General features: G+C 40.0%; 1 protein-coding gene across 1 annotated transcript in view; it reads left to right on the forward strand.

Annotated features, from left to right (window-relative positions):
* frem1a (Fras1 related extracellular matrix 1a) overlaps positions 1-22,148 on the forward strand; it is a 41,978-nt gene extending 19,830 nt beyond the window's left edge. Inside the window, exons 17-36 of the mRNA XM_030075556.1 lie at positions 2,110-2,295; positions 3,132-3,328; positions 4,743-4,947; positions 5,901-6,045; positions 6,132-6,273; positions 7,416-7,611; positions 11,207-11,471; positions 12,255-12,672; positions 14,200-14,401; positions 15,411-15,555; positions 15,635-15,764; positions 16,142-16,214; positions 17,100-17,249; positions 17,913-18,121; positions 18,674-18,721; positions 18,809-18,988; positions 19,913-20,044; positions 20,305-20,420; positions 20,667-20,752; positions 21,496-22,148. Of these exons, the coding sequence (XP_029931416.1) occupies positions 2,110-2,295; positions 3,132-3,328; positions 4,743-4,947; positions 5,901-6,045; positions 6,132-6,273; positions 7,416-7,611; positions 11,207-11,471; positions 12,255-12,672; positions 14,200-14,401; positions 15,411-15,555; positions 15,635-15,764; positions 16,142-16,214; positions 17,100-17,249; positions 17,913-18,121; positions 18,674-18,721; positions 18,809-18,988; positions 19,913-20,044; positions 20,305-20,420; positions 20,667-20,752; positions 21,496-21,698 (3,428 nt within the window). The 3' untranslated portion in view covers positions 21,699-22,148. The remainder of the gene's footprint in view (positions 1-2,109; positions 2,296-3,131; positions 3,329-4,742; positions 4,948-5,900; positions 6,046-6,131; positions 6,274-7,415; positions 7,612-11,206; positions 11,472-12,254; positions 12,673-14,199; positions 14,402-15,410; positions 15,556-15,634; positions 15,765-16,141; positions 16,215-17,099; positions 17,250-17,912; positions 18,122-18,673; positions 18,722-18,808; positions 18,989-19,912; positions 20,045-20,304; positions 20,421-20,666; positions 20,753-21,495) is intronic.
* The last annotated feature ends 4,173 nt before the right edge of the window (positions 22,149-26,321 follow it).

A 26,321-nucleotide genomic window follows, 5' to 3' on the forward strand; every position in this document is an offset into this window, starting at 1 on the left:
TTTTTGGTCATAAATAGGTGATTTTCAAAACTTTCCACCATTGGGATTTCTTGGGACCTTTTTTCCCTCACTCAGGACATACTGAGGATACAGAATCAGTTGAGTTTGCTTCTCTTGCAATTTGTCCTAGGTTGACCCCAATTTTGGCCTAAAATTATTGGACTACAAGCCAAGACGCAAAGCACCCCCGCCAAACAGGCGGCAATAGCGGAGGTGTTTCATCGACAGACCAAATATAAAAGGGAGAGTGCAAAATGGTGCACGCTTATTACTCTGCTACAACAGATATGTGGTCAAGCTCAAACATGACCCCTTGCATGAGCTTGACCATACACTATGTTGTGCTGACTTGACCCTGCACTCTAATGCCCCTTTTCCACTAGTACCTACTCAGCTCGACTTGGCTCGACTCTACTCGGTTTAAGAGCTTTTCCATTAGGTGGTAGTACCTGCTAGCAGGTCCCATTTTAGCACCTACTCAGCCGGGGTTCCAAGCGAGCTGAGTCGAGCTGAAAATGTGACGTAAACGCCGTGCAGGCAACTGATTGGACAGGGAGTGACGAGAGCGACTCCCGCACGAAAACAAAACCCGACATTTAAAAAAAAAAAAAAAGACGGCAACAGCGGCCGTGCGCATTGATCGTCAGTGAAGTTGTCAAAGTCGGAAAATGGCAAGCAAACCGCGACTGCGGTCAAATAAAGACGTGGAGACTTTTCTGAGCTTGGTGGCGGCCCAAAGAATCCACAGGGAGCTGGACGGTGCACCGGCGACTCCACCCACGGCGAGGTGCTACTCAACTGTAATGGAAAACCACCTAAACCGTGTCGAGGCGAGTAGAGTCGAGCCGAGTCGAGCCGAGTAGATAAAAGGAAAAGGGCCATATGTGTTTGGTTGTTTTGGTTGTGTGTAGTTTTTGAGAGTTTTTTTCTTAACAGAGAAAAAGTCTATTTTTTAATATTGTTTTTGGTTGTTTTTATTCAAGTGCAATTTTTCATAAGGTCTCTATTTATTTATTTTGGTATTTTTACGTGTTATTTATTTTGGATATTTAAATTTTCTTGTTTTATGCGTCATTATGCCTTTATTATCCTAATATAAGTTTAAAGAATGGTCTGAAAATGTCAAAATTACAACAATAATAAAAAATAGTCTTACAAGCACAACATTACGCAATATTATCGCTTATCGCAATAATTTCTGACGCAGTTAATTGCACAGCAAAATTTGTTATCGTGACAGGCCTAGCACCACTACTGTCCTACAGAACAACTAAAATGGATGAACTACACCTTTAAGAGTGTCATATCAACCAGTGTCATATCAATCTATCAATCAATCAATTCTACAATAAACAATAAATGCATAAGCAATAAAGGAAAAAAAATGTATGAGAAAATAAAATCAAAAATATGAAATTCAGTTTGATGATTATGGACATCATGGCTAAAAAAAAATCAGAATACTGTATATGCAATTAAAATGTTACAGCTGTGAATGACAAGAACACAACACAAGCATGACTGACATATTGAAAGTAGTATACTGAAAATATGACAAGCCATGATTCAGATTCAGATTCAGATTCAGATTCAGATATCCTTTATCTGCCATTGTGTAACACACATAGGAATTTGTTTCGGCTTTTTCGTGTGTGCATTAAATACTCTCTTTTCACAAGTAACACACAACAAGTAACAGAACACAAAAAAACACAGTGCAATGATGATGCATAAAATAAATATGATAAATAATATCAATATAAAGTGCAGTGTTTAAGTTCGGCCAGTGCAACATTTTACTAGTGACATTGTGCCGGTGCCACTAGGGGGCAGGGGTGGGAGGGAAGCCAGAGTCATTGAGGGAGAGTTTTTTCCATTGAGGGGAAAGCAGCAGCAGCCGCATCCTTCTCCCAGAGGGGAGCAGGGTGGGGAGGCCGTGGCCAGGGTGATTATTTCATTGATTATTTTTGTTCATTCATTCATCCATTCATTCATTTAAAACCCCAGAAACCACGTTGAGGAAGAACCGTCATTTTCAGTGGTGCTGACGTCCATACCAAACATGAAGACGCAACAATATTTGATCTGTTTTTTTGGTTTTGTTTGTAGGAGACATATTTGTGGTGGACGAAGGTGGGACTGCCCCCATCACTGTCTCTCATCTGAAGGCCTCGGACATGGACACTGCCCTGGAGGAGCTGGTGGTCAGCTTGGTGTCTCCCCCACAGTTTGGCTACATTGAAAATGTTCTGCCCAGTCCTGGCTTTGAGAAAAGCAACATGGGAATAAGCATAGGTAAGAATTATTAAAGAAAAAAAAACACCTTTGAATACTCTGACATTCTAAATCATCAGTCTGAGAGGTTCAGTGCGTTCCAAGACATAACACAAACTGTTTGTGGCTGTATTGCCTTTCTCTGTGGTCTCCATCTTTCCCTGTAGAATAACGCCCTCTCCTGTTGTCATCACAGTTCCCACTTCAGGTCCTACTGTTTTTTCTTCCAGTTGGAGACCAACTTTTTGGGTTCCAGTCATTTTAATTTTGGTCAAAATGCTCAGTATTCCAAATTCTGTTCACACAGTGGAACGGAACCAATTTGTTGGTTGCCAAAAATGGCAGCATGCTGATCATTGGTGCAAAACGCGGCTCTAGAAAGAAGGCCTCACTCTTTGAGGCCTGATTTTTTTAGTTTGCTGAAACCTTTTCTGTTGTTAAACTCCATTGTAACTGCTGGAAACATCTATCCATGCTGTCAATTAGGAGTGCCTCCTTACATGTAAAAGGTACCTCAACATGTAACAGTGTTTAAACAGTGTTGTAGGGGGTCTTTACACTGCATGTGTTTTTTTTAGGCAAAAATTCTTATGTAAATCATATTATTTCACAAGTCATGAGGTGATGAACTTACTGAATCATTTGACAATTTGTTGTATGTATTAATAAATATTTGATACTGTGATTTAGTGATTTAGGATGAATAGATAATGTTTAGACTCTGTGTTCAAGCTGATGGTCCATGAGGGATTGACCGTTCGTGGAGATATTCAGTGTTCATCAGCCAAATGAAACAGTGTTGTTTCTCCTCCAGTCATCTGTTTCCTCCTTTGTGGTGTCTCCCTGCCCTCCCCCAGCCTCCTTTTCCTACAAAGACATCATGGACGGCCATGTGAACTACGTCCAGTCCAGACACCAGAGGATGGAGCCCACAGCAGACCAGCTCATGTTCTGTTTATCAGACGGCAAACGCAGCTCTGTCGACGTGCCCTTCTACATCATCATCAGCCCAACCAATGACGAGGTCCCAGAGTTCGTGGCCAGGAACATCACTGTAAGTTCTGCCACTCAGTCTGTCTGCTGAGGACAATGACATGTAAGCACATGAACTGTCACTGTATTAAATCATCTACTTGTGAGTTGTTAACAAGTTACAAGAAGTTACAACTTTAATTACATTTTTGTAAATACATTTCTTGTAATTTCATTTAAATATAAAATCATAATAATTAATTAAATAGACATAATGTGCCATAATGTCTTGTAATTTTTTGCTGACGTATCGTAGTTATTGGTGTGTAACAGTGTGAAAGACATTATTTTCCTCTGGTTTATATCAGTCGAGGCTTCATTGACAAACACTGATCACTAATTAACAGAAAAATACTTTTCTTTCATATGCAAACAAAATAAATGAAATACGTATATATTGAATATAATGTTGTGGTAACATATGACAGTATACTGGAAAATACAGAATGAACTGCCACTTTTCATATACTGGAAAATATACTGATGTGCTGATCCACACTACTAGAGTAAAAGTGTATTTTACTCAGTAAATTTTAACACATGAAAAAGTAAATGAAACGAGCTTTTCTTTAAAATTGTTATGTGTCAAAAATTTGTTATAACTTGTGCCTTTTTTATAGTATTAATATTAGTATTATGTAACAACATATATAGGCATATTTGGTACATGCATATATTGCAATATATTGAAAAATGTAAGAACTGTCTTCCAGTGTATGGAAATGTAATTTTTTTTCCACTATATTTTTCCAGTATTCTACCATATTATATAGACAGGTGGCAAATTAAAGGAAAACACTAGCATTATGATCTACATCATTTTCATCCTCATGAAAGCATTCAGTGAGTTGTCATTCCCTGTGGACGGGGGTGTTGTCATCCTGGAAGAGACCACTCTCATGAGGATGGAAATGTTTCATCATAGGATAAAGAGGATCATTCTGGATAACTTTGAGTTGATTTGCAGTGAAGCATTCAGGCGTCTAGCCCTCTCATGATGGACAGCAGAATATAGTGACGGACGACTCAACCTGATCTCTGTAGATCAGTGCCACTCAACTCTTAAATGTCCATTTGTCTTTGTAATGAGGCTTTATGCACTGCAGCTCTGCTCTAATATCCCTCTCTATGTGCAGGATCATTTGGAAGAATGCTGCTCCATTCTTCCAGAGACATAGAGACAGCATGCCAAGCAGCCGTGAAGCTGTTCTGGTGGCTCGTGATGGCCCAAGACCTTACTAAGATAGTTTACACTGGTTTTTCCTTTAATCTGACACCCAACTATACTTTGTTGCAGTTGGTGCATGCCTCAGCTATAGCTTCCCTTGAAGCTGAACCACCAATTCAGTGTCTCTCTACATTTTAAAGTGTGAAAAAAGGAACAGCTTTCTCACAGCATATGCTCATATATTGACCTGATCTTCCTGTGCACTGAGGTCCGAGAAGGAGACATGAAGCAGCTGGACACCTCAGTTTTGAATGCGGTGGATCTGGACGTCCCGAAGAATGAGCTGCTGTTTAGCGTGGTCACACCCCCCCGGCATGGCAGCATCATGCAGCACAGCGATGGGAGGCCAAACAACAGGAGAAGGGAGGCTGGGGCTGTCATTGAAGACTTCACAATGACAGATCTAAGAAATGGTATTGTACCACAGTGTTTAATGTTGTGAAAGGTCATTTCACTGAATATCAGAGAGAACTCAGTCCATTCATTAATCTGTTATGATTTAGATTTTGTCTCAGTGCAGGTGTGGTGTAGTAGAAGTCCAGAGGATAGGTCTGCTCAGTGCCAATGTGCATTTATGCACTGTAGAAAACATGAAAGATATAACTAAACTAAATCCTGTCTTACAAATAAAAATTGTAAGTTAATACAGTGTTGCTGCTATGGCCAAGGATTGAAGAATATGGCTGTACAGGGCAGCTCTGAGTGAGAACCTCTGGCACTGCATGAATTTGAATAGGATGTGGCTGAAATAAGGCAGAAGTGTTCATTTATCCCTGGAGAAATTAAAGTTATGCACATATACACACCATTTTCATGGTGTATGCTGATATTTTCAGGCATACCACACTGATAAATGAGGTCCTTGATTCCTTATATAAACACTCTGCTAGCACGGTACAAGGAATAATTGCATTCAGGTCCTGTGCATTAGAAATTGTCAGGAAAATTGTAAAATTACTATTACATTTTTCCAATTGAATGGATAGATTGCCCATTTTGAAAATTCTGATATTTTTAAGAATGTTTGCCAGAGGAAGATAGCACCACTACTGTCCTACATAACAGCTAAGAGGGGGAAAGGGGATGAAATAATATAAAAGTTTCAAATGGGCAAAATAGCTCTTTAATTTGAAAAATGCAGTAGTTTCAATAGTTTTATAAAGTTTGGGCAAACTTTTCCTGACGATTCTCCAATGAACAGGATGTGGTGTAACTATCCCTTGTTGCTGAATGTAAGTGGAGTGGTTCTATAAGGAATCTGGTGTGCCTGAAAATTTGTGAGTAAACCATGCAAGTGGTGTGCATTTGTGCATAACTGTCATTTTTCCAAGGAAAGTCAACTAACAGTATTCTTACTGACTCCCAGGCATGGCTTTGATGTACATGCACGATGACTCTGAGAACATGGAAGACAGTTTCACCATTCAGCTGTCTGATGGGAAGCACCAGCTCCACAGACAAGTAATGGTTAAAGTGCTGCCGGTGAATGACGAGGAGCCTCGGGTCATAAGGTCAGGGCAATACCTTTGTTAGAGTTTCTCTTTACAGTTCAGCATCACATTATTGTAGGAACATGACTGTAGCTTGCTGTGTTCAGGAACAACGGGCTGGAGGTGGAGCCGGGGGAGGCCAGGCTCATATCCAGCGTCACGCTGTTTGCACAGGACAGGGACACTCTCCCTGCGGAGCTCATGTACTTGTTTGAGAGTGTTCCTACTCAAGGACTGCTTCAGCTGAAGGTTGGTAGAATCGTATTTACATGTTTAAAAAAATATTCATAACAGTTTTGTGTGTGTGTGTGTGTGTGTGTGTGTGTGTGTGTGTGTGATTGTGCTTCTGGTTGAGTGAGACATTCTGTGATGAGAGCATAGACACCCAGTCATCCATTTGTCCCCACTAGATTGTTGACTCCAATGCAAATTAGGGCCATTGTAGGGAGAAAAAACTTACAGAGCTGGAGGGACTCACAAAAGTAAGACTTTATAATCTCAGAAGTTTTGAGTTTTTCATAAAATTGGAATTTTTTCTTTGTAAATTTATAACTTCAATCTTGGAAATCTCTGGGAAACCACATCAACTTAATTTACCAAATCCGGTTCTTGGTTTTTGGTTCCTTGACCCAACAATAAATAAATAAATAAATAAAAAGAAAAACTGAGTTTTTTTTTTCTTGTAAATTTGTAATGTAAATTTGTGAGTTTTTTTCTCTTGAATTTACCATTTTAATGTCAGTTAATATCTGAGTTTTTTTCTCATAAATGTATTACTTTAATCTTGGACATTTTTTTCTTGGAATATTACTCCTCCCCTGGCTTTGTAATTTTTCCCCCCTACAATGGCCCTAATATGCCGTTGTAAATGCCTCATGCTACACATTTATTTGCCTATCACTTACTTCTTATGGCAACTGGCAAAGGCAGACATCAATCCCCTACATGGAATTTGGGGATTTGGAGCAAAGCAAGACGGGCATTAAGAGTGTTTGAAGGTTGCTGCTCGTTTGCATAAAGCTTAAAAAAAATCGAGTTTTATTCAAATGACAAGCAAAGTGACCTATGAGACTGAGTAAGTGAGCCTAAAACACCAAATGTAGTGATCATTTTAAACAAGCTTTCAAACAAGACAGGGTCGATTTAAAATTAAGCGTGAGTCAGACGCTGCATGGTGTATTTCTTAGTTTAGTTTAGGAACAGTGCATATTCATAACATTTCTGATATGCCAGAGTTAGCCAGAAAAGTCCATTTTCATCTGTAATCTGTCTTGTCTCTAATATATTTAGGGAGCAACTTGAGTATTTTTGTGCAAAAAGACATTGCCTGGTGCATTCTCAAAGTTCCACTCAAGGTGTTCTGCCCCTAATTGTGACTGATCCTGTCTCAGGAGGGCCAAGAGTGGGTGCCACTGTCAGCTGGAAGCAACTGCACCCAGGAGATGGTGGATCTGAACCTGCTGCGCTATCTGCACACAGGGCTGCACGGTGCTAAAACACAGGACTTCTTCGTCTTCTATCTGCTGGACGGGAAAAATCGCTCACCTGCTCAGCACTTCCACATCTCTGTCAAAGATATGGAAAAAGGTATTGAAGTGCATTTTCTGTGCACAAAAGACCCAGCATCCTTGATCAAATTAACATCAGGCAGTGTTAATTCTGACAGCCATTTCTGGTTTAGTTTTAGTGTTTTGACTCAAATGCATTTTAGCCTTGGTCACACGTTAGTCATTTGAATTTCGTTATAGTCTAGTTTTACTCGACAAAAACTTCAGTGGCTTTAAATGGTGAAAATAAACATTTTAATCTATTTCTACTGAATCATGTCACATTTTTCCATTAAATTCCTCATTTATTTGTCAGTGACCCTTATACATAAATTGATCACTAATAACTTCTCATATTAGTTTTTGTTTTTACAGTGTACTTAATATTAAAAGTAAAGTAAACTTATCCTGCACTAAGCAATTTCATAATGTATTAACAGTCCCAAAACTATCCTGTCCTTTATGGAGACTTTTGTACCACTAATTATATAAATCAATACAAGTCGCTAGGCCCAGCCATTTTGCCAATTTTCACCTGTTTTTCATCTTTTTTGCACTTTGTTGTCAAATTCTATCCCAGAATGCAGCTCTGCCCTCTCCTACTGTGTAAAACTGGCTCTCTCCCCCCTTCACAGCCTTGCATCTTCAACTAGTTCAGTTCAAAGCATCTGTGAAATGCCATATTCTGCAAATAAAGCTATCCAAATGGTGCGGGAGCCATGTGTCACTGCAGTCAGCACTGTGGCCACAGATAAAGTTAATTCAAAACAGGTATTTTCCTTGTCGCTGAAAGTCTGCACCACATTTTTAAATTGGAGCTCAGAGACAAAATAATCCAAGGAGGCTTGTGAGAGTGAAATGCGTCCCTCATTGCCATCCAAAAAACATGTGTTCTGCAGTGACCCCAGAAGAGCTGACTCCAAGGGCTCTAGTTTCCCGGCGCAGCACTAGGTGGTGCAGTGAGGCGAACCCCCAGCAGAGCTAGTTTCGAGCAGCGCAACCCGAGACGCGCTCAGTTTTGTAATGTGGCAGACCGAGGTGCACTGAGATTGGAGTGGCGTTGCAGCAGGGGGAGGTGTCGACAGATTCAGCTTGGCACAGTGACAGTTTCGTGCCAAAAGGCTTCGCCGAGGTGCGCTCAAAGCTCGCCATCTGAATCCACGTCTACTTTCAGCGCAGGCTGTGCACAGCCGGCGCAGTGGAAGTTTGGCTGACCGGCGTGCAGTGCGCACATGTCACCAAAACCTCACAGGCAGGTTTCCAGAATGTCAGGCACATTAACAATGCAATAAATACCCACAAAAACCACTATTCAATGCTACTATCTCAATCAGCACATAAATTTATCTCTATATCGACTGTCCCGTCACATCTGATGTCAGATCAAAGGTGATTGGCACCGTTTGGCAGCGTAATGAAAACCCAACCTGATCACCTGTCAGTCAAACAATGTGTCCAGTAGGGGAGAGTGGGGTAAATAGTGCCAATTTTTACTTAAAGTGCCTTTAAAGTGAGGGGATTACAGTAATGCCTCCAACTAAAATATGCACATATAGTTTAAGATGTTGTGCATCCCTGGGAACAATCACTTTGGATCTTATATAAACTGTTTGAGAAATATAGCTGCGGGGTAAATTGTGCCATTAGAGAGAATACACTGGGGTAAATTGTGCCATTGATAATTGAAGTAAAACAGATCATTTTAATCTCACAAATGATAATGCTATATGAAAGCAAAACAAATTCAATACAAAATTATTTATTTAACATTTATTTATTATTTTAACAAGATCACAGGCTACTTTTCTATAACAAGGCCTAGCGCCACATGAACACATACCCAGAACAAAATAAAAATTCCAAAATGAGCACCTGCAAATTATCTTCATCTGAATCTGAATAGTTTTAGTGATCAAAGGTAAGAAGACAATGTACAATAACAATAAAATACAATAAAGTAATATATAGTATATAATCACAAGTTGTTCCACTGGCACAATTTACCCCAGGCCCTTTGGCACAAATTACCCCAAGCCCACCATTTTGAAAAAAATGCATCCCCCAGCTGTTTTGAGTTAACATCATGCTAACTGTATAGACTCATAGTGTAGCTTACTAAAGTACTAAAACCTGTGTGAACTGTTTTCAAAGTTTTCTATAATTGTTCAAACACAGCAATCAAAAAACCTTGATCATGGAAATTTTACTTTGGAGGGCAAAAAACTGTTTTTTGAACTTAAATGTGCTTACCTCTCAAGCCATGTGTCTCCCTTCTTTGCAGGATGAGTGAAATGGATGCCCCTTCAAAAATATGTGGTCACATGACCAACTTCTTCTATGGTTTTCTAGATAACAGGGGTGGCACTACTTGCCCCTTGGCACAAATTACCCCACTCTCCCCTACGGTGATGTCTTTTTTTCAGGCATGGTGTCTGGCGCTGCTCGTGTTAACTACACAGTTCTCCTTCCATATGTATAAATATTCCACACAAATTGAAAATGTAAAATGCATCAGTTCCTTGCGAGACACTGGGCGTTTAGAACAGCAAATGTAAAAGCTTTCATGAACTGGATTTTGTTTTAATCTCTAGTGTGTTGTTGCATCAGTAAGTGATGGAGTCGAAAGTTGCAAAACAAACATGTAGGCTATTTATATGAATATGGCAAGGATTATCCTTTGAGGTAAAAACATTCATTAAAAATGGGGGCTTCACAGTTAAATTTATATTTGCTCGTAAAAATCAATAACTTTAACAGACGGTGACAGAGCTGGAAAAAGAGAGATGCGAGGCAGGTAGGTAATGGAAAGACAGGGGAATGAGGAAGACGAATGTAAGGATAGATGCATGGATAGATGGATGGATTGACAGATGAATGGCAGGCAGCTCCAGCAACATTCCAGCAGCCAAGACTGGCCTCATTGTCCTGAGTGTGTGTTGCGGCTGCTCTCTTCTTCCACGTCAATTGTGTAAACTTTCATTACGCCTTCGCGCAGCGCATTTTAAAGGCGAGGACAAGGGCTCATTTGATTGGTTTAAAGTGAATCGGCTGTGTCAAACCCACTCCACGCCTTCTCTCCTCCCTTCCGCCAGTAGGAGGGATGGCGGAGTACTTGCGCCAGTGCGCACGGTGTGCCAACCTTGCAAATCCACCTGGCCACACCCAGTTTGCAAAGCGCAGGTGTGCTGTGCCCCCGCCTCGCCCGGTCTGCGAAACTAGAGCCCCGAGTGTTTGTGTTTGAGTTTGAGCTCTCAACACCCTCTAGTGGTCAGAAAAAAACTTTCTGCAGCTTGAACTTAAAAAACTTAACTTAGTTAGCATTTTATAGTGTACTATATCAAAAAAAAGTAAAAGTTTGTCCTTAAATGTTTTCCTCCAAATTGAAGAACAGAAGCTGCGTTTTCATTCATCTATTTCTGGCATTTTCATGTCTTTTGTATTTGTTTTATTTTCATGAAAATGTCACTATATTTCATCATAGTTTTTGTCAACAAAGATTAAAGATTAATTAATTTAATACTAGAAGCAGCAATGATTGTGGCTCTGTGGCACCTTCAAGCCCAGAGTCCAGATCCAATCAAATAGCTAAACAAAATGATTGAATGATTCTCAGATCATGTCCTCCTGATTTACAGGGAGTATTGCCCTCTTTTTGAAGCCGGTGAACGTCAGTCGTGGAGATCGTTTGGTTCTCACCACGGACGTGCTGCTTGCCACAGATGGCTCAGACAGGCCAGAGGAGCTTCTGTATATTGTCACCAACCCTCCCGCTCATGGACACATAGAGTACATCAGAAATCCTGGGCTGGCCATCTCCACCTTCAGCCAGATGGACATCGCAGCAAACCTTGTGGCTTATGTACACGACAACCGAGCCAGTGCGACCAAGGAAGCTTTTCAGTGAGAGTCCACTTTCACTTTCCCCACATTTAACATTCAACAAACCATTTTGCAAAGTATGCAGGTTTACTAAAGATTTCATAATATATAAAAATACCTACATTTTCAAATATGAATTTTTGGACAATGTTATTACGGTGTACGGTATCATAGTGGAATGAATAAATGTTCAGATCTACCCCACCCACCCACCACTTGTTGTATGGGTGGTGACATCACCTGCCACAAAAGACCAGTAAGCCTACTTTTCACCATTAGAGCTGTAGTGTTTAGATAGAAGCCTAATTCAGTTCAAACTCAAAGGTTCATAGCTGGGAAGCACCAATACCGATCGGGGCTGATCCACACGTAATTCATGGATCAGATATTGGACCGATATTACTGATCCATGTTCTGCTACGCAACAGATGCACAGACACATCTGTAGTATTTCTATAATATTTCTGTAGTTAATGTACTGCTACTGAGTCCACAACAAACTGGAAACAATTTGGTACTAAATATCAGCCAATACCCAAAGCCCAGGTATCAAATCTGAAAACATGCATCCCTACTCCTAACATAGATATCAGATGCGTTTTGAAACAGACACAAGGTCATACAAAAAAGTAGATGTGAGCAGCAATTCAGAATTGAGCATGAAGACCTGCATTGTGCTACATACCCTAACTTACAAACCTTACTTTCTAACATTGGTTTAATGCAAATTATATATATATATATTTTATAGTGATCACATTTGGTCACACAGCCTAACATTCAGTCTGTGGTATGTTTTGTCAGGTTTCTTGTCAGTAATGGTAAAGCCAGCAGAAATGGGACCTTTGAGATTGCAGTGGAAATGGTGGATCGCATCCTGCCGTCACTGTCCCACAACAAGGGCCTCACGGTCCCCCAGGGCTCCTCCATCACCCTGCTCCCCGACTGCCTCACCCTGTCTGACCCGGACACCCCACCCAGCGGCTTGAGTTTTATTCTTCACCAGCCTCCACAGTATGGCAAGCTGCTTTTAGGCAACACCCCACTGACTGCTGGCTCAAACTTCACGCAGAAGAACATCCAGGAGTTGGAGGTAGCATATCAGCATGGCGGGGGGCCATCGCAGATCGACAGGTTTGCCTTTACTGCCTCTGACAGTACTAATCGGGGCTTCCTGCTGGATGGGCGGCTGCATACAGAACCTGTGTTCTTCACTATCCAGGTAGGTGGCAAAGGCTGTATCATGTATGTGAGTTGCTAGAGGCTGTGCACCTGTGTCACAAAACTATTAGCAAGAGCATCAAACAAAAAGCACCCACCAAAAACCTTCTCAGGCTGTGATGCTGGATGTAGAGAAGCATATCAAAATGCCCCTGCACTCACAGAAGTAGACATCTTGAATACTTCTGCCAGTGGAGTTGGACGCGGGGGTTATGTTTTCACCCCATTCTGTCTGTTTGTCTTTTTATTTGTTTGTTAGTGAGGTACCCCAAAAGGTTATGAACTGATTTGCATGAAACTTGGAGGCAAAGCTGATCATGGGCCAAAAAAGAACGGATTAACTTTTCACGCTGATTGAAGTGCAAGCATGGCGATGGGCGTGGCTTCACCTTTCAAACAAATTCACGCATCATCATGAAACTTTGTGGAAAGGCTGGTCATGTGGCAAGGTAGAGCCGATTAATCTTTCACACTGATTTGCAAAAGGGGAATGTGGCGGTGGGTGTGATTACCTTTTGGTGAATATCCAATATGTGGAACTGGCATATCTTGGCATCTGTATAGTGTTGGTATGCATGTTAGTGACGTATATTATCTTAAGAGGCAGCTGGATTTGCAAGATCATGATCACGAGAGGATCCATCTTCCCAGGCTTCAAGTGATGCGCTTGTGGCCAAACCACTATGGTTTGGACCAATCAGCATCCTACTCACATCTGCGCATGACGTTTACATGTGACAACAGTGAGAAGTGACAACAATGGCAGCTCCTAGATTAGCACGGTGCTGCTGCAAAATCTGTTGTATCAGAAGTGGATCCGCAAATTTGGCATCATCTACTTACACACTAACTACTTAGCTACAGTGACCTGGTTTGTTGATCTGATTGGCTGAATTTAGCCCATGATAAACAGTGATAGACAGATGGTTTGTCCAGTCACCTGCCAAGTATTTTTTGAATGTGCATGCCCTTTTCCAAATAGTTAGTTGGTTTCCAGATCGTTCTGCATTACAAACCCTCTGGCACGTCAGGTTAGGTCACTCAAAGCGTTTTTCAATGTTTGCCTCACGTTCACCCATTCACACACACATTCACACAGATGGCAGAGGCTACCATGCAAGGTGCCTAGCTGTCCATCAGCTTGCACAAGGGTAATTCAACACACTCTGGAGGAGCCAGGGGTCAAACCAGGTACCCTCTGATTACCAGACAACTGCTCTACCTCCTGAGCCATGCCATCCCACTGAAAAGTGGAATGTAATCTGTACAAGGTTGTTGGTGTGTTATAACATCATAGGTAGATTAATAGTGTGATGAGGTAGATTTGACAGATGCTCAGTTGATCAACCAGGCCAGGGCGGATATACAGTGATGGTGTTATCTTCTTCTGAAAAAATAGGTTCAATGCATTTTTTTTAGCCTTGCATCTCAATGTATTTTTGGCATGTGACTTCACAAGTCCCTACCACCTCCATTTTAGGGACTTCAGCAAGGCCCTGTTTTATTCACAAGCTGTGTGCGGTTTCAGGTAAAGCCCCTGGATAACTCATCCCCTAAGGTCGTGAGGTTGCTCCCTCTTTGGAAGGCAGAGCTTTTAGCTGATGGTCGATATGGGATCTTCCTGTCATCCAGGGAGCTGAAGGCACAAGACAGCCACAGCAGAGAAGAAGAGCTGACGTTCTTCATCATCCGCCCGCCCTACTTTGGTTACCTGGAAAACATCACTGCAGGTTGGGAAAAAATGGTTTGCTCGTCCTCATTTCCAAAAAGTTCAAGAAACATATATAAGCCTGTAGTCATCATATGATACACAGGCAGTTTTGTGGGCAAATTTGCTGGCAATAGGCAATTAGTATGAACAATTTGGCAATGGGCAAACTACACTACACCTTAAGTGTTTTATGGGTTTTCATGTAGTTTGGCACATAATAATAACAATAGTTTTATTAATGCAGAACAACCTGTTTTATAACCTTTTTTAAGAAGGCAACAGCTTGCAATATATATATGTATAAAAACACATTCCTAGTGTTTTATTTATAACAGTTTTAGTTATATTATTATATATGTTGGATTGATAGATAATTTTCTCAGAATTTGTAAATTGTCAAGAGGAGCCTGTGTGTGGGTTTTTATTTGTTTTTATTTTAAATTTTTAGATGAATTTTCTCTTTTTTTTTTTTTTTTTTTTTTTTTTTTTACCAATTTGGGGGGAATTTTTGCAGTAATTTTCCTTGTAATGCCATTTTAAATATATTTATTTATAATTATCATAAATAGATTTCCTGTCATTTCTTTTACAAACTGCTTATTTTTTTGTTTTTTGTTTTTAAGGGTTAAGGGTCAAAAGGTTAGATGCTTGTGAAAGGTGTTGGAGGCAGCATCACTGATCTGACATTGCAATATTTCATTTTAATCACTCTAAATATAGGTTTCTAAATGTAGCTTTCCCTGTTTTTTTTTTTTTTTTTTTAGCTTATTCTTTTTTGTTTATTATTTGGTCATTTTTTCCCTGTTTTTTGGTCAGCTTGTCACGAAGTAATTGGTTAATTCCACTTTTTTTCCATGGTTTTAATGAAATCAAGTGAATTTGTTCAGGCTTCAAAGGGTTAGCTGTAATTTTCTAATCAACATCTAAGATAATATAGTGAAGAAATCAACAAAGCTCCCTGCTGTTCATCTAATCAGCATGTTCCTGTCACATACACAAGATGAAAGTCTTTCTGTTTGCTCTTGCAGGTAATTTTGTGCAGCAGCGCTTCTCTCAGCTGGACCTGAACAAGAGAACCATTGTGTACATCATCAATCCAGACAGCGAGTCTCTGAAAGACAGCTTGGAGTTCACAGTGGCCGATCCTCTGGGGAACACAGGGCCTTCTCACATGTAAGAGAAATGAAACAAAGATTTTAGCATTGAGTGAACTGCTGCTTGAGTGTTCACCCAACTGCTCTGGTCCCTCCAGATTGGAGCTGCTCTGGTCCAGTGTTGAACTCTCCCAGCCTGAGTACTCTGCCTGTGAGGGGAAGGGAGCCATCTCTCTGGACATCGTTCGAAATGGAAACGTGGCAGAGTCTTCTTACATCACAGTCAAGGTCTGCTTTCCATTTTTTTTTTTATCCAGGCATAGGAGATGGTGTGAATTTGACAAACCTGTATGCCTGCAGCATTTCTAAAAAGGAGGTGGTTTTTGTGCATATTCTTCCCTGAATTTTGTAGTTCCCCTTAGAAGCTTTATGGGCTCGGACTCCAGTTATAACTAACAAGCTCCAAAATGACTCAGTTGCTTTGCTAAGCCAGCATGATTTGCTATGAGCCTGCCAACAGCAACTTTTTTCCTCTAGACAACAAAGATGTCTTTTTTTCTTTGAAGATGCCTCATGGTTCAGTTATCTGATGCACAGATCATTTATTTTATGTTTCCCTTTTTTTCTGTAAGACTTATTTTTTAATAATTTCTCTTAATTCCTAGGTAAAGGAGATCACTGCGACTGCTGGAAAAGATTTCCTCATAGGCACTTCCTCTCTCATCCAGTTTGATCCAGGTATTTGCTCATCATTATACAAATACTGGGGAAATTCTATTATTGATACAATTGGGGATGAAAAAAAAACCTCTTGTAGTCACACATTACAGTAATGTAACAATGATAATGATGATGATGATAATGATTCATTGGGAGAAAGATTATGATGCCCTTAACATGGTGTGAGATGAACAGATAAACAAATAAAGAATGAAAGCTGGCACAGCTAATACCTCTGGTCCACAAACTGTAATAAAGACCACAATCAAAAGCTGATGTGGCTGTGTCACCCAGCATGTTGGCAGCTACTTGCAGAGTCAGAAGACACCCCACAAGGCTCCCTTGGAGAAATTAAAAAGTGTTTTCGTCAGTATGAGAAGTCAATATGTTGTTCCTTGGCCCAGGAGCAGCCTTAAGTCAAAGTTTTGTGGTGTTGTCGTAATGCAAAGTTATGTTACAGCCTGAAAAGTCAATCAGGTCTTCTGTGACCCATGACAGACCTGCTAAAAGTTTTGTGATGATGTGTAAATCTGTTAAGAAATTATAAGCCTTTTTGTGATATGCCACACTCACTATCATGTCCCCCTTTTGGCTAAAGGGGGTGCGGAAAGTTAGGTACTTCGTCCATTTGAAAGTTATACCACTGTGACAAAAAGGCAAATGGAAAAACGGACCCACGCTAATTTATAGTTCCCCCTCCTCTAAATTCATGGGACAAATGATAATAAAAGTAATACTGACAATACTACTGCTACAACTGCTGTTGGTATAGTAACTTTTGAGATCATAAGTAATACAATAATACTACAATAATAAATATATATATAATATTGATAATGTAACTATTATAATATTGTAATACACTAAATCTAGAAAGCATTGGTGATGTTGCTCTCTGTTTAGGTGTGTCAAAGAGGAGCTGGCAGACAGAGCTGATCCAAGACCACCTGGAGGAGGCTGAGGAGATGTTTGAGGTATCGCTGGTCTCCCCTGAAGGCGCCGTGGTCGGCAGCATCAACAGAGCTCACGTTACCATCAGGGACTCAGAGAGCGGTGAGACCAGCCTCCATCAGCACTGACTCTGAACTCAGAGCTCAAACTGGGGTTACAAGATGCATAACATATGAATAAACACTATGAAATCATCATTTACTGTTTGAATATGAAGCAAGGTCATGCTGGAGAGCAAATCATTTTAACCCATTCCTGGGTAAAAAAACAAACAAACAAACAAACAAACAAAAAACTTAAAATATATACATACATATATATACATATATAAGGGATAGTGGACAGTGAGATCATTTGACATGGTTTATTTTTATTATTTTATTCTAAATTAAAGTACTTTACAAGCTTCCACCAAACACCTCAACCAGCTGGACACTCTGCACTCACCAAGCAGTAATCTGTTTTTTATTCCACCACAAGGTGGTGCTAGGTAATATAAACAGAAACCAATAAAACTGATCAGACTTTCTGACTGTGACATGAAGATGTGAAGCAACAGTCTTTTATTTGGAAATACGAATATATTCTGAATACCTACTGAATCATAACTCTATATTCAATCAAGCCATGTTCACTGCCACTCACTGACAAAAATGTGAAAATTCTGTGGTGTTTAAATTCATAAGTCAATTTTTATGTGAAGCAAGACCGCTGATCCACTGGTAACATTTACATGACTGTTTCCTTTAAAAAAAAAAACTACAGGACAGTGCAGACAGAAGCAGGGTGGAGAGGCTCCTGTCCTGGGAGGGAAAGCGATTCGGTCAGAGACTTACCCTCAGCATGGATCCATTCAGCTAGAGAAGCTCCCTCTGAACACAGAGTCCGTCGTCTGGGCCCGAGGAGACAGCATCCCCGGGCATGAAGCAGGGCCCCTGAAGAAGAAACTCCGAATCATGGGCAATCGAAAGTCTGTAAGTACCTGCTCTTTAAAGTGATAGTTTAGATTCTAAACTATATAGTGATATATGCTGCTTCATGCCCCTTAATGCATTCACCAAATCTGATCCATTGACTCCCTTCCTCTCACTAGAACAAGTGCTTCACCAGGAGTGTACTGAAAAACAACATGATTATGAGCGGCAACACAAAGCTGAAAAATTGTTCTGGACAATGCACAACACCACACTTTTATTTTGGTTTCATTATCAATGCTCTTTTCACCAGTCTGGCTTTCAAAATGGTGGAATTGTTGTTATTATTGTTATAATTGTTATTATTATTATTTTATTAATTTTATTTAATTTTATTTTTTTCTGTTACACTGCCACTATATCACCACATAATCACACTCTGCCTCCATGTTCAAACAAAAGGTTGATGCAATTACTGAAACTTTAAAGTTAGGTTATGGTTGGATGAAGGCTTCCTTGCACATGCTCACATGGTTAAGGTTAGGGCTATGGTTGAGTGAGGGCTCATGGGCAACAAATGTAATGGCATTTCATATATTTTGTGTCTTTCAGATTCCGCCTTCATCAGTTCTTCACAATGGAACAGACACAATTTACACGGTAAGCACGAGCACAGCTGATACCAACCAGATAATACTCCTCAAAAAGTTAGAAAAGGCTGCATTTCTGCTGTGTCTGTAATTCCAGTACCATGGCATCATGCACATGCAAGTAGAGGATGACACCTCCCCATCCAGGAAGGGGAGGAAGGCGAATGTTCGTGTGCTTAGCAGAGGGGCACAGCAGCCGGCTTCAGAGGTGGTTGCTCATTCCAAACCTCAAACTAAACTCGCAAGTCTTGAGCGAACTGGACTGACCAAAGGACATGTGAGTTTTTCCACAATTTCAGTGCTAATCTCACTAGTCATTTTCTCACCCTGCCAGCTCCATCAGTGGGTTTATAATTGGACAAATGGACTTTGTTCAAACCCTAAGAACTTTACTTGAAATTGTAGTGGAGAGCTGAATGTTTCCAAAGATCCCAAATATGTGCTGCTCACTTACAGGAAGATATGTCTAAAATGATGCAGACATTTTCTATTTGATGTGATGCTGCAGGCATAAAACAATGGCATCTTGACATTTAATATTTCACTCAATATAAATGTGATGTAGCTTCACTGAAGATGCAACCAGCAGTATGGATGTGACACTGACCTACAATATGGGGGAAAAAAAACTTTTCTAACTTTGGAGCTGCTAAATGGGAAATTCCCTGATGCTATAGAATATTTTGTCTTGGCATTCTTGTGATATCCAGTTTAATAGCACTTTTACAGTGAGTTATATGTACTACTCTGTTTGACACGTGTTTGGCAAGAAATGTTAATTACTCTGTAGCAAACTTTGCACTGCGACAGCACAAAGATGGCCACGTTTCCAAAAACGATGCTGGACTTAAATTATGAACCATCAGAAGAGGCCGAGGGGGAGGAAAGAAGCCTGGATATTGCTGTTTCCTTCATTTGTGCTGTCCTTTCATATCATCATCTGATAAATGTTGTTGTTTGTAAAACTGTTGTATAAAGGAAACTTCACTCTCGAGGTCATGCTATTATACTGAATCTCAGCATGTCTGGGATCAGCCTTGCTGGTTGGTATAACTCCCTCTCATGTGAAATTGCTTAAATATCTTTTTTGTCTATCAGTATTTTACTGTCAAATGGATACATATTGCAGCTCTAATACAACTTTCAAAACAGAGCAGTACAGTGCTGAATGAATTGTCATGTGAAATCGTGTTGCCCATAGGCCACAGTGGATAACTTGGTCCCCAAACCCTGTGTCCCAGAGCTGATGGGACTCCTGCACTTCAACCACTCCACCAGCAGGCTCTTCCACTGCAACGGTGTCTCCTGGAAACCCTGGGCACCAACTGATGAGGTATTCCAGCTTTAAGACGTTCAGCTTCACAACACGAGTCAGTCCGAGTAACTGACATGAGACAAAAACTTTGGACGGAGTCTTTCTCTGAGGTTATACCATTCTGACACATTTCAGAATACTAAGCTTGTAAGAAACAGAAATAGATTTTACGGCATCCACTAAAACATTGTGTTAAAACAAGTGTTTGCTGAAGTAAATCAACTGACATTTACTTACTAATATCATAAAATGTCTGTCCATTTCCTCCTGAAACCCAGATGGTGAGTGCTCAGATGTGTCCTCAAGGCTGGACCTTTCATGGTGGCTCCTGTTACATCCTCAGCTCTGAGCGCAAAGCTACGTGGAGCATGGCTAACAGGGCCTGCAGGGAGAGGTAGAGTTTAACACAGATCTCAGAGATGTCAGATATACTTATTTAGGGGATAAATCAGCTTATCAGATTATAAGAAGATAGTTGGGCTCAAGGCGGGAGCATATCTGACTCTATTGGCTATCATGGACTTAATAACTGTGAAAAACAACTCTAAATTTCAGTTAATTATGAATTATATGCTCTGTAAATCAGCCCCCTCAATATGATCACATTACATTCATGTCCGTCTTTTCTGTCTGATTCCAGATACAAAGGCACTTTAGCAAGCGTTCTCTCAAAAGCGGACATGGACTGGCTGTGGGACTTCAGTGGCAGGAATCCCTTCTGGATCGGTGTGTGTTTTTGTATGACTCAAGCTTTACAAACCTTAAATATGAGATGAAAGGTTATAATGAAATAGATCAGAGTAGTTAGTTTTTGTTTTATTTTGTTTTGTTTTGTTTTGTTTTGTTTTTTTGTCTGCATTGTATTTCCTAGACAACCTGTCAGTCAAATACTTGGTCCAGTACTGTGATGCCTTTCTTTGCCATTCAGCCATCGTGGCCATAGACCTTTTTCAAGGCAGATAGGGCAGAATAAACAAAGGTGTTAAAAGGACAGTTCACCTATTCTGGTAAATATAGCGATGGACAGTAGTGGTGCTATCTTCCTCTCATTGTTACTGAGTGCTGGACTTCCCCCCAGCTAACATTTTGAAAAACAACAGCTGTAATCCACTTAGAGATGGTTTAACAGGGCACATACAATTAGTGTCCACACAAAAAATATTTTGTTCAAATAACTGTTTATAATTGTATTTTCCATCTGGACAGAGAAAACCAACCGCCTTAATCAAATCAGATTGTTAAATAAACAAAGTCCCACAGCTAAATAGATATATTTCTTCTTGTTAAATTTTTTTCTTTATCCCTTCTCTTTATCCCTTCTTCTGTCCCTCTGCTGATGGGGCAGCAAGGAGCCACAAAATTGACTGACTTTTGGTTTAAACAATAATTTGCATTGTGATACAGCTCATTGCAAATTAAACTGGCATTACCACGGTGCATAAGGCTCTATTTGTCCTTGTCCTCCTCAGGTCTGAATGACAGGGAGAGCCGAGGACGCTGGGAGTGGGTTGGCGGAGAGCCGGTCAGCTACACCAACTGGAGGAAGACCCCCCCGCGGTCCAAAATGAAGGGAAGCAGGAGGTGTGTCCTGGTGTGGAAGAGAACAAAGTGGCAGATCAGGGACTGCAAGACGAGCAGAGGCCATCGCTATGTGTGTTCAGTAAAGACTTGAGAGTGACCGTGGGTGTTCCACAGGCATGAACCAAAACACTGTTTCAGAGGAGTTGCAGGAACAAGGACTGATTCTCAGGACAATGATGCAACCCAGCAGCAAGGATCGATGGGAATTTTCCAGGGAAAATCATGTACATTATGACAAGTTTAACGCGTGTGAAAGATTACCTGCTACTCTGTGTACCTAAATGACAGTTGTTTACACTGCATCTAATCTAATTAATCAACGGAAGTATTGTTCTGTATGTATTGATCAAAAGAGATTTTCTTTTAAGTACAGGCACAGCATCGCTTGCTCATTTCACAGAGAACATCTGGTTCCGTTTTGCCTCTTTATTTCCTCATCTTTATTTACGAGTCAATTTCTTCTGGTGACAACAAAACCCAGTTCAAAATCATTTCAGTGAAAATTCAGTCAAAGTTGTGGAGCTTGAGCACTTACATTTTCTTTGTCCCTTATAGATCTGATCTGACTGTTGAATCTGCATACCATAAATTTCATTTATTCCACAGAGCAGCAGTAGAAAGAAATGTTAAAATTTCATGATGAAATCTGAGCTGATTTGTGAGAGAAGTTTTCATGGAAAAAGTCTGCCCTGTTTTTATGACTTAGATAATTATCTCACCCACATAAGCTCATATAATGGTGCTATTATTTCCTCTATCCATCAGTACACAGTTGTGAATGTTTACACAACTGTCCTTTGGCATATAAGAATGATAGATTAAATGTTGAAATGGCTATGTTTCTAGAACAAGCTGAAGTCTGTTGATGTGGAACCTTATTTGAAAATGCAGCTCTATCTGTGCGGTCTAGATCCAGGCCAGTGTGTCCTGCTAACCGCAAGTTTAACCGGCAATGTGATTATCCCCATCATGTGATCTACAGGCTGAGTATGAAAGAGCGCCTTTTACTTGCTGTAAGCAGTTCTCCAAGGTTCTCACACTCTGAAAAACGACATTAGATACATCCTGCTCTTCACCTCGGTGAGTTCAGCAAGACTGAATGTAGCACAGCAAGATTCATCTCCGAGTTTGTGTTCTAGCAGCAGGGAACGTCAGTTTTTTCATTCCGAGACACGAGTGTCAACCTGCTGTTCAGATTGGTAAGTCTGATGAAATGGAATGTAATGAAATGTAAATGCCTGTTTTTTATGCAGAAAAATACAGCTGCTCCAGCCCATGTCTGCACAGGCTGGAGCACACACTCCACCCCATGCTTTGTTATTCATTATAGTTTGCATGTAATACAAAGAACTGCAGTATTCTCAAGGACCATACCACTGATTTTGAATGTTTGGACTGTTTTCTACAATTTACCCACATTTTACATTACAACAAACCATTTTGCAAACATGCAGGGGTACTAAAGATTTCACGACATACAATCAAAATCCCTCAACTATATTTTTGGTTGAAATACCCACCATATAATGCTCTGCTTTCTATTCAAATTTTCTGGTAATTGTTTTCTTAATTTTTGTTTTTGATTTTTTGATTTTTTGTTAACTTTCTTTCTGTTTTTGAAAGAAATCCAGTGAATTTGCTCAGGTTTCCATGGGTTAATTCAATAGACCTTGCTGCAACACAAGTGATCATTTTAACATGATGTTTTAATCTCACCACTTTGAATTTATTTGATGAGTATGACACCCTGACAATTCCATAATGTACACAAAATATCACATCTTTTCAGAGGCCTGAGAACAAAATCACATGAAGTGGGAGTCCAAGGCTTTTGAGAGACAGACCTGGGGTCAAGAGGACGAAGTTAATATACCTATTAAATAGTGGAATTTTAAGATAGTATATTTGTGATGTATTTGCAGAGCCTCTTTCAGGGTTCCCACGTGTCCTTGAAAACCTGGAAATTCTGGAACTTGATGGACTAGTTTTCCAGTCACAGAAAACACCTGGAAAACTAACAAAAATATCCTGCAAATAGTCATGAGATCCTGAAAATTTATGAAGTTCAGCTGAAGATATTACATTTTCAAATGTTTTTCTGAGTCCATTGCACATGTTTAGCTGCTGACGTCCCATTTCAGTTCCTTTTGACACCCCGCTGTGCAAAATGAATACATTTGTGTTAGCCTGTGCTTTTTACACATCATCAGCATGGAATTATAACTTCTTTACCTAGACCCAAAAGTGTCCGAGGAGCAAGAAGAATTGTGCACAACTCCATCGAGTCTTGCAGTAAAGGGCCCTGTTTAGTTGAGCCCAGAGGCCCAGAATGCTCTGAAGTTCACTTTTGCAGTTTTTCTGTTTCAAGTCTTGCCTATTTTTGCTTCAAGATGCTAGTTTTCTAATCAGCTGACATTCCAAATTCAAAGCTCTTGGCTTTCTCCTGGCTACAAATGTTCACTGGGTGTTTTGTGTTTCAGCTGAGGCTGGATCATGACGTAATCATCTGACTTGCTCACTGGTCTTCATTGCTGTGAGTAGAGAGGAACTGCTGGGGTTTGGTCATGGATTATCCTGCCTCAGGCCAGCAGCCGAGCCCGGCTTCAAGCTTCCAGTGGCTGTCCTTTGCCTACCAGAGCCTTTCAGAGATCCCATACGAAGCCATCCTGACACAGAGCAGCACTCTGGAAGTGCTGGACCTGAGTTACAACCTGCTGGACGAGTATCCTTCCATTAGAGAAGATTAAAAAATCTCAATCTGGCCAAATGAGCTGCAACACTCAATGAAAAGGGAGTGCTCTATGTTGTTGCTTTATTTGTTACTAAAGTTGTGAAACCATATGTTTTTTTGTTTTGTTTTGTTTTTTTGTTTGTTTTTTATTTTTTGTCTCATATATTTAGGGTTTCAACTAATGTTTTTCACTGCTGACTAACACATTGAAACCGGAGCAAATTCACTTACTTTCTTCAAAGACAAAAGGTGATGAGCAAATTAGCACAACATGACCTGAAAATGAGGAAGAACTGAATAAAAACCTACAAGAGAATGAACAGAAAATGACCCCCAAAACATTTTTTAAATGGTAAATAAATAAATAAATAAATAAATAAATGCATAACATGCAATAGAAAATCAGTCAACAACATTAACAAAAAACATTAGTTAAAAAAATAAAAATAAAAAACATAATTAAAAGAAAACAATTAATAATTGTTATCATCTATTGACCATTTATTCTATAAGGTGTCAAAAACAGTGACATTCTCATGGGGAGTTAGCAGAGCTCAAAGCTGTGTCCTGAGATTGCATCCTAGGCTGTTTTATGGTTATTAGACATGTCTACAGATGTGTTGCAAAAAGTGTCAGGCAACACTGAAGCTTTTATACTGCTTTGGCTCTTTCTGTACGCATCTGTTTTAACTGACTAACCTTTGGGATACTGTTTCATCTCTATCTGCTGTTTTTATTTGGAATCACACATTTGAAAATATTGGTTAGACATGGATTTGGTTATTACCCAGGAATTATCTCTTGACTAATAAGATGAAAGAAGTTTCTTTTAACATACCACACTGATGTTATCCGGTTGAAACCAACCTAATCAAATTTCAAATGAATTTAGATAAGAATTGCTCTCTCTGCCACAGTAAAGATGAAACAATATCCCACCTCTTCTTACACCCAACTCTGTTGAACTGATTTTAAAACATATCCATGAGAATATTTGTCTGTGAATTTAAATATATTCTGTTTGGTTTATAGAGCATCCATGTGTCAACGAGCAGTGCACTGTATGTCACCATTCTTCTTCTGCTATTAGACAGATATCACAGTCACACCAGCAGATTTACTGAACACAAACTCAATTTTTTATTCTTAAGAGTAGCTCTTGCCACTTAATGGAAGCTTCTTGAAAAATGCGGTAACCTCAAAGCTGTTGAAACACTAAGACTAAGCACTCTTTTGTTTACAGTGATTAACCCCTGAGCCTACTTGTCTACCCTTTTGTATTCTGTTTTTTGCGATGTCCTTACAAAAAAAAAAAAAAGAAGAAGAAGAAGAGGAATGTTTCAGGAAGGGGGAAAACAGAAAAGCACGTCTTGCAATAACTGGGGGTATTTACAAGGCAATTTACAGCCTAACCTTAGCAATACTGTCCACATTGAATCCCAAAGTATTCGCAAAGCAGCCACAAAAAGCAATATCACACCTCTTCCATGCTGACAGTGCTGTGAGCAATATGGGCCACTGTTGCATCGCACACCTGTCTTGATATGACCAGGAAGGACATGAGGACAAAATCAAGGACAAAATCAGAACCAATCAGGATGCATGACCTGGGCAGGACCCTCCAGAGAAAAGTTCTTGAAATAGAACTAACGTGAGAAATATTTGGGTCCAGAGTGACAAAGCTTTTTCTGTTCATTGTCAGTCAAGACAAACTCATTGAAATGAATGGCCTCTATTGATTTTTTAGAGTCATTTGGCCGCTCATTCTCTCAAATCGCATCCTGTGTGGATTCTGTGTTAGAACCCAATAAGGCATTCTCTTGTTCTCTGATGAATATGTTCATGAACGTCACCTTTCAGCATCATCTTGTTAGTTATCATTTGAATCCTCAAAGCAAATCTGACACATCATGGATACACACTTGCTTTATATGCATTGTTTTTTGGTCAGTGGTTGTTTTCTTTATGATGCTGGAGATGGAG

Source organism: Myripristis murdjan, chromosome 18, assembly GCF_902150065.1.
Source record: "Myripristis murdjan chromosome 18, fMyrMur1.1, whole genome shotgun sequence".
NCBI lineage: Eukaryota > Metazoa > Chordata > Actinopteri > Holocentriformes > Holocentridae > Myripristis > Myripristis murdjan.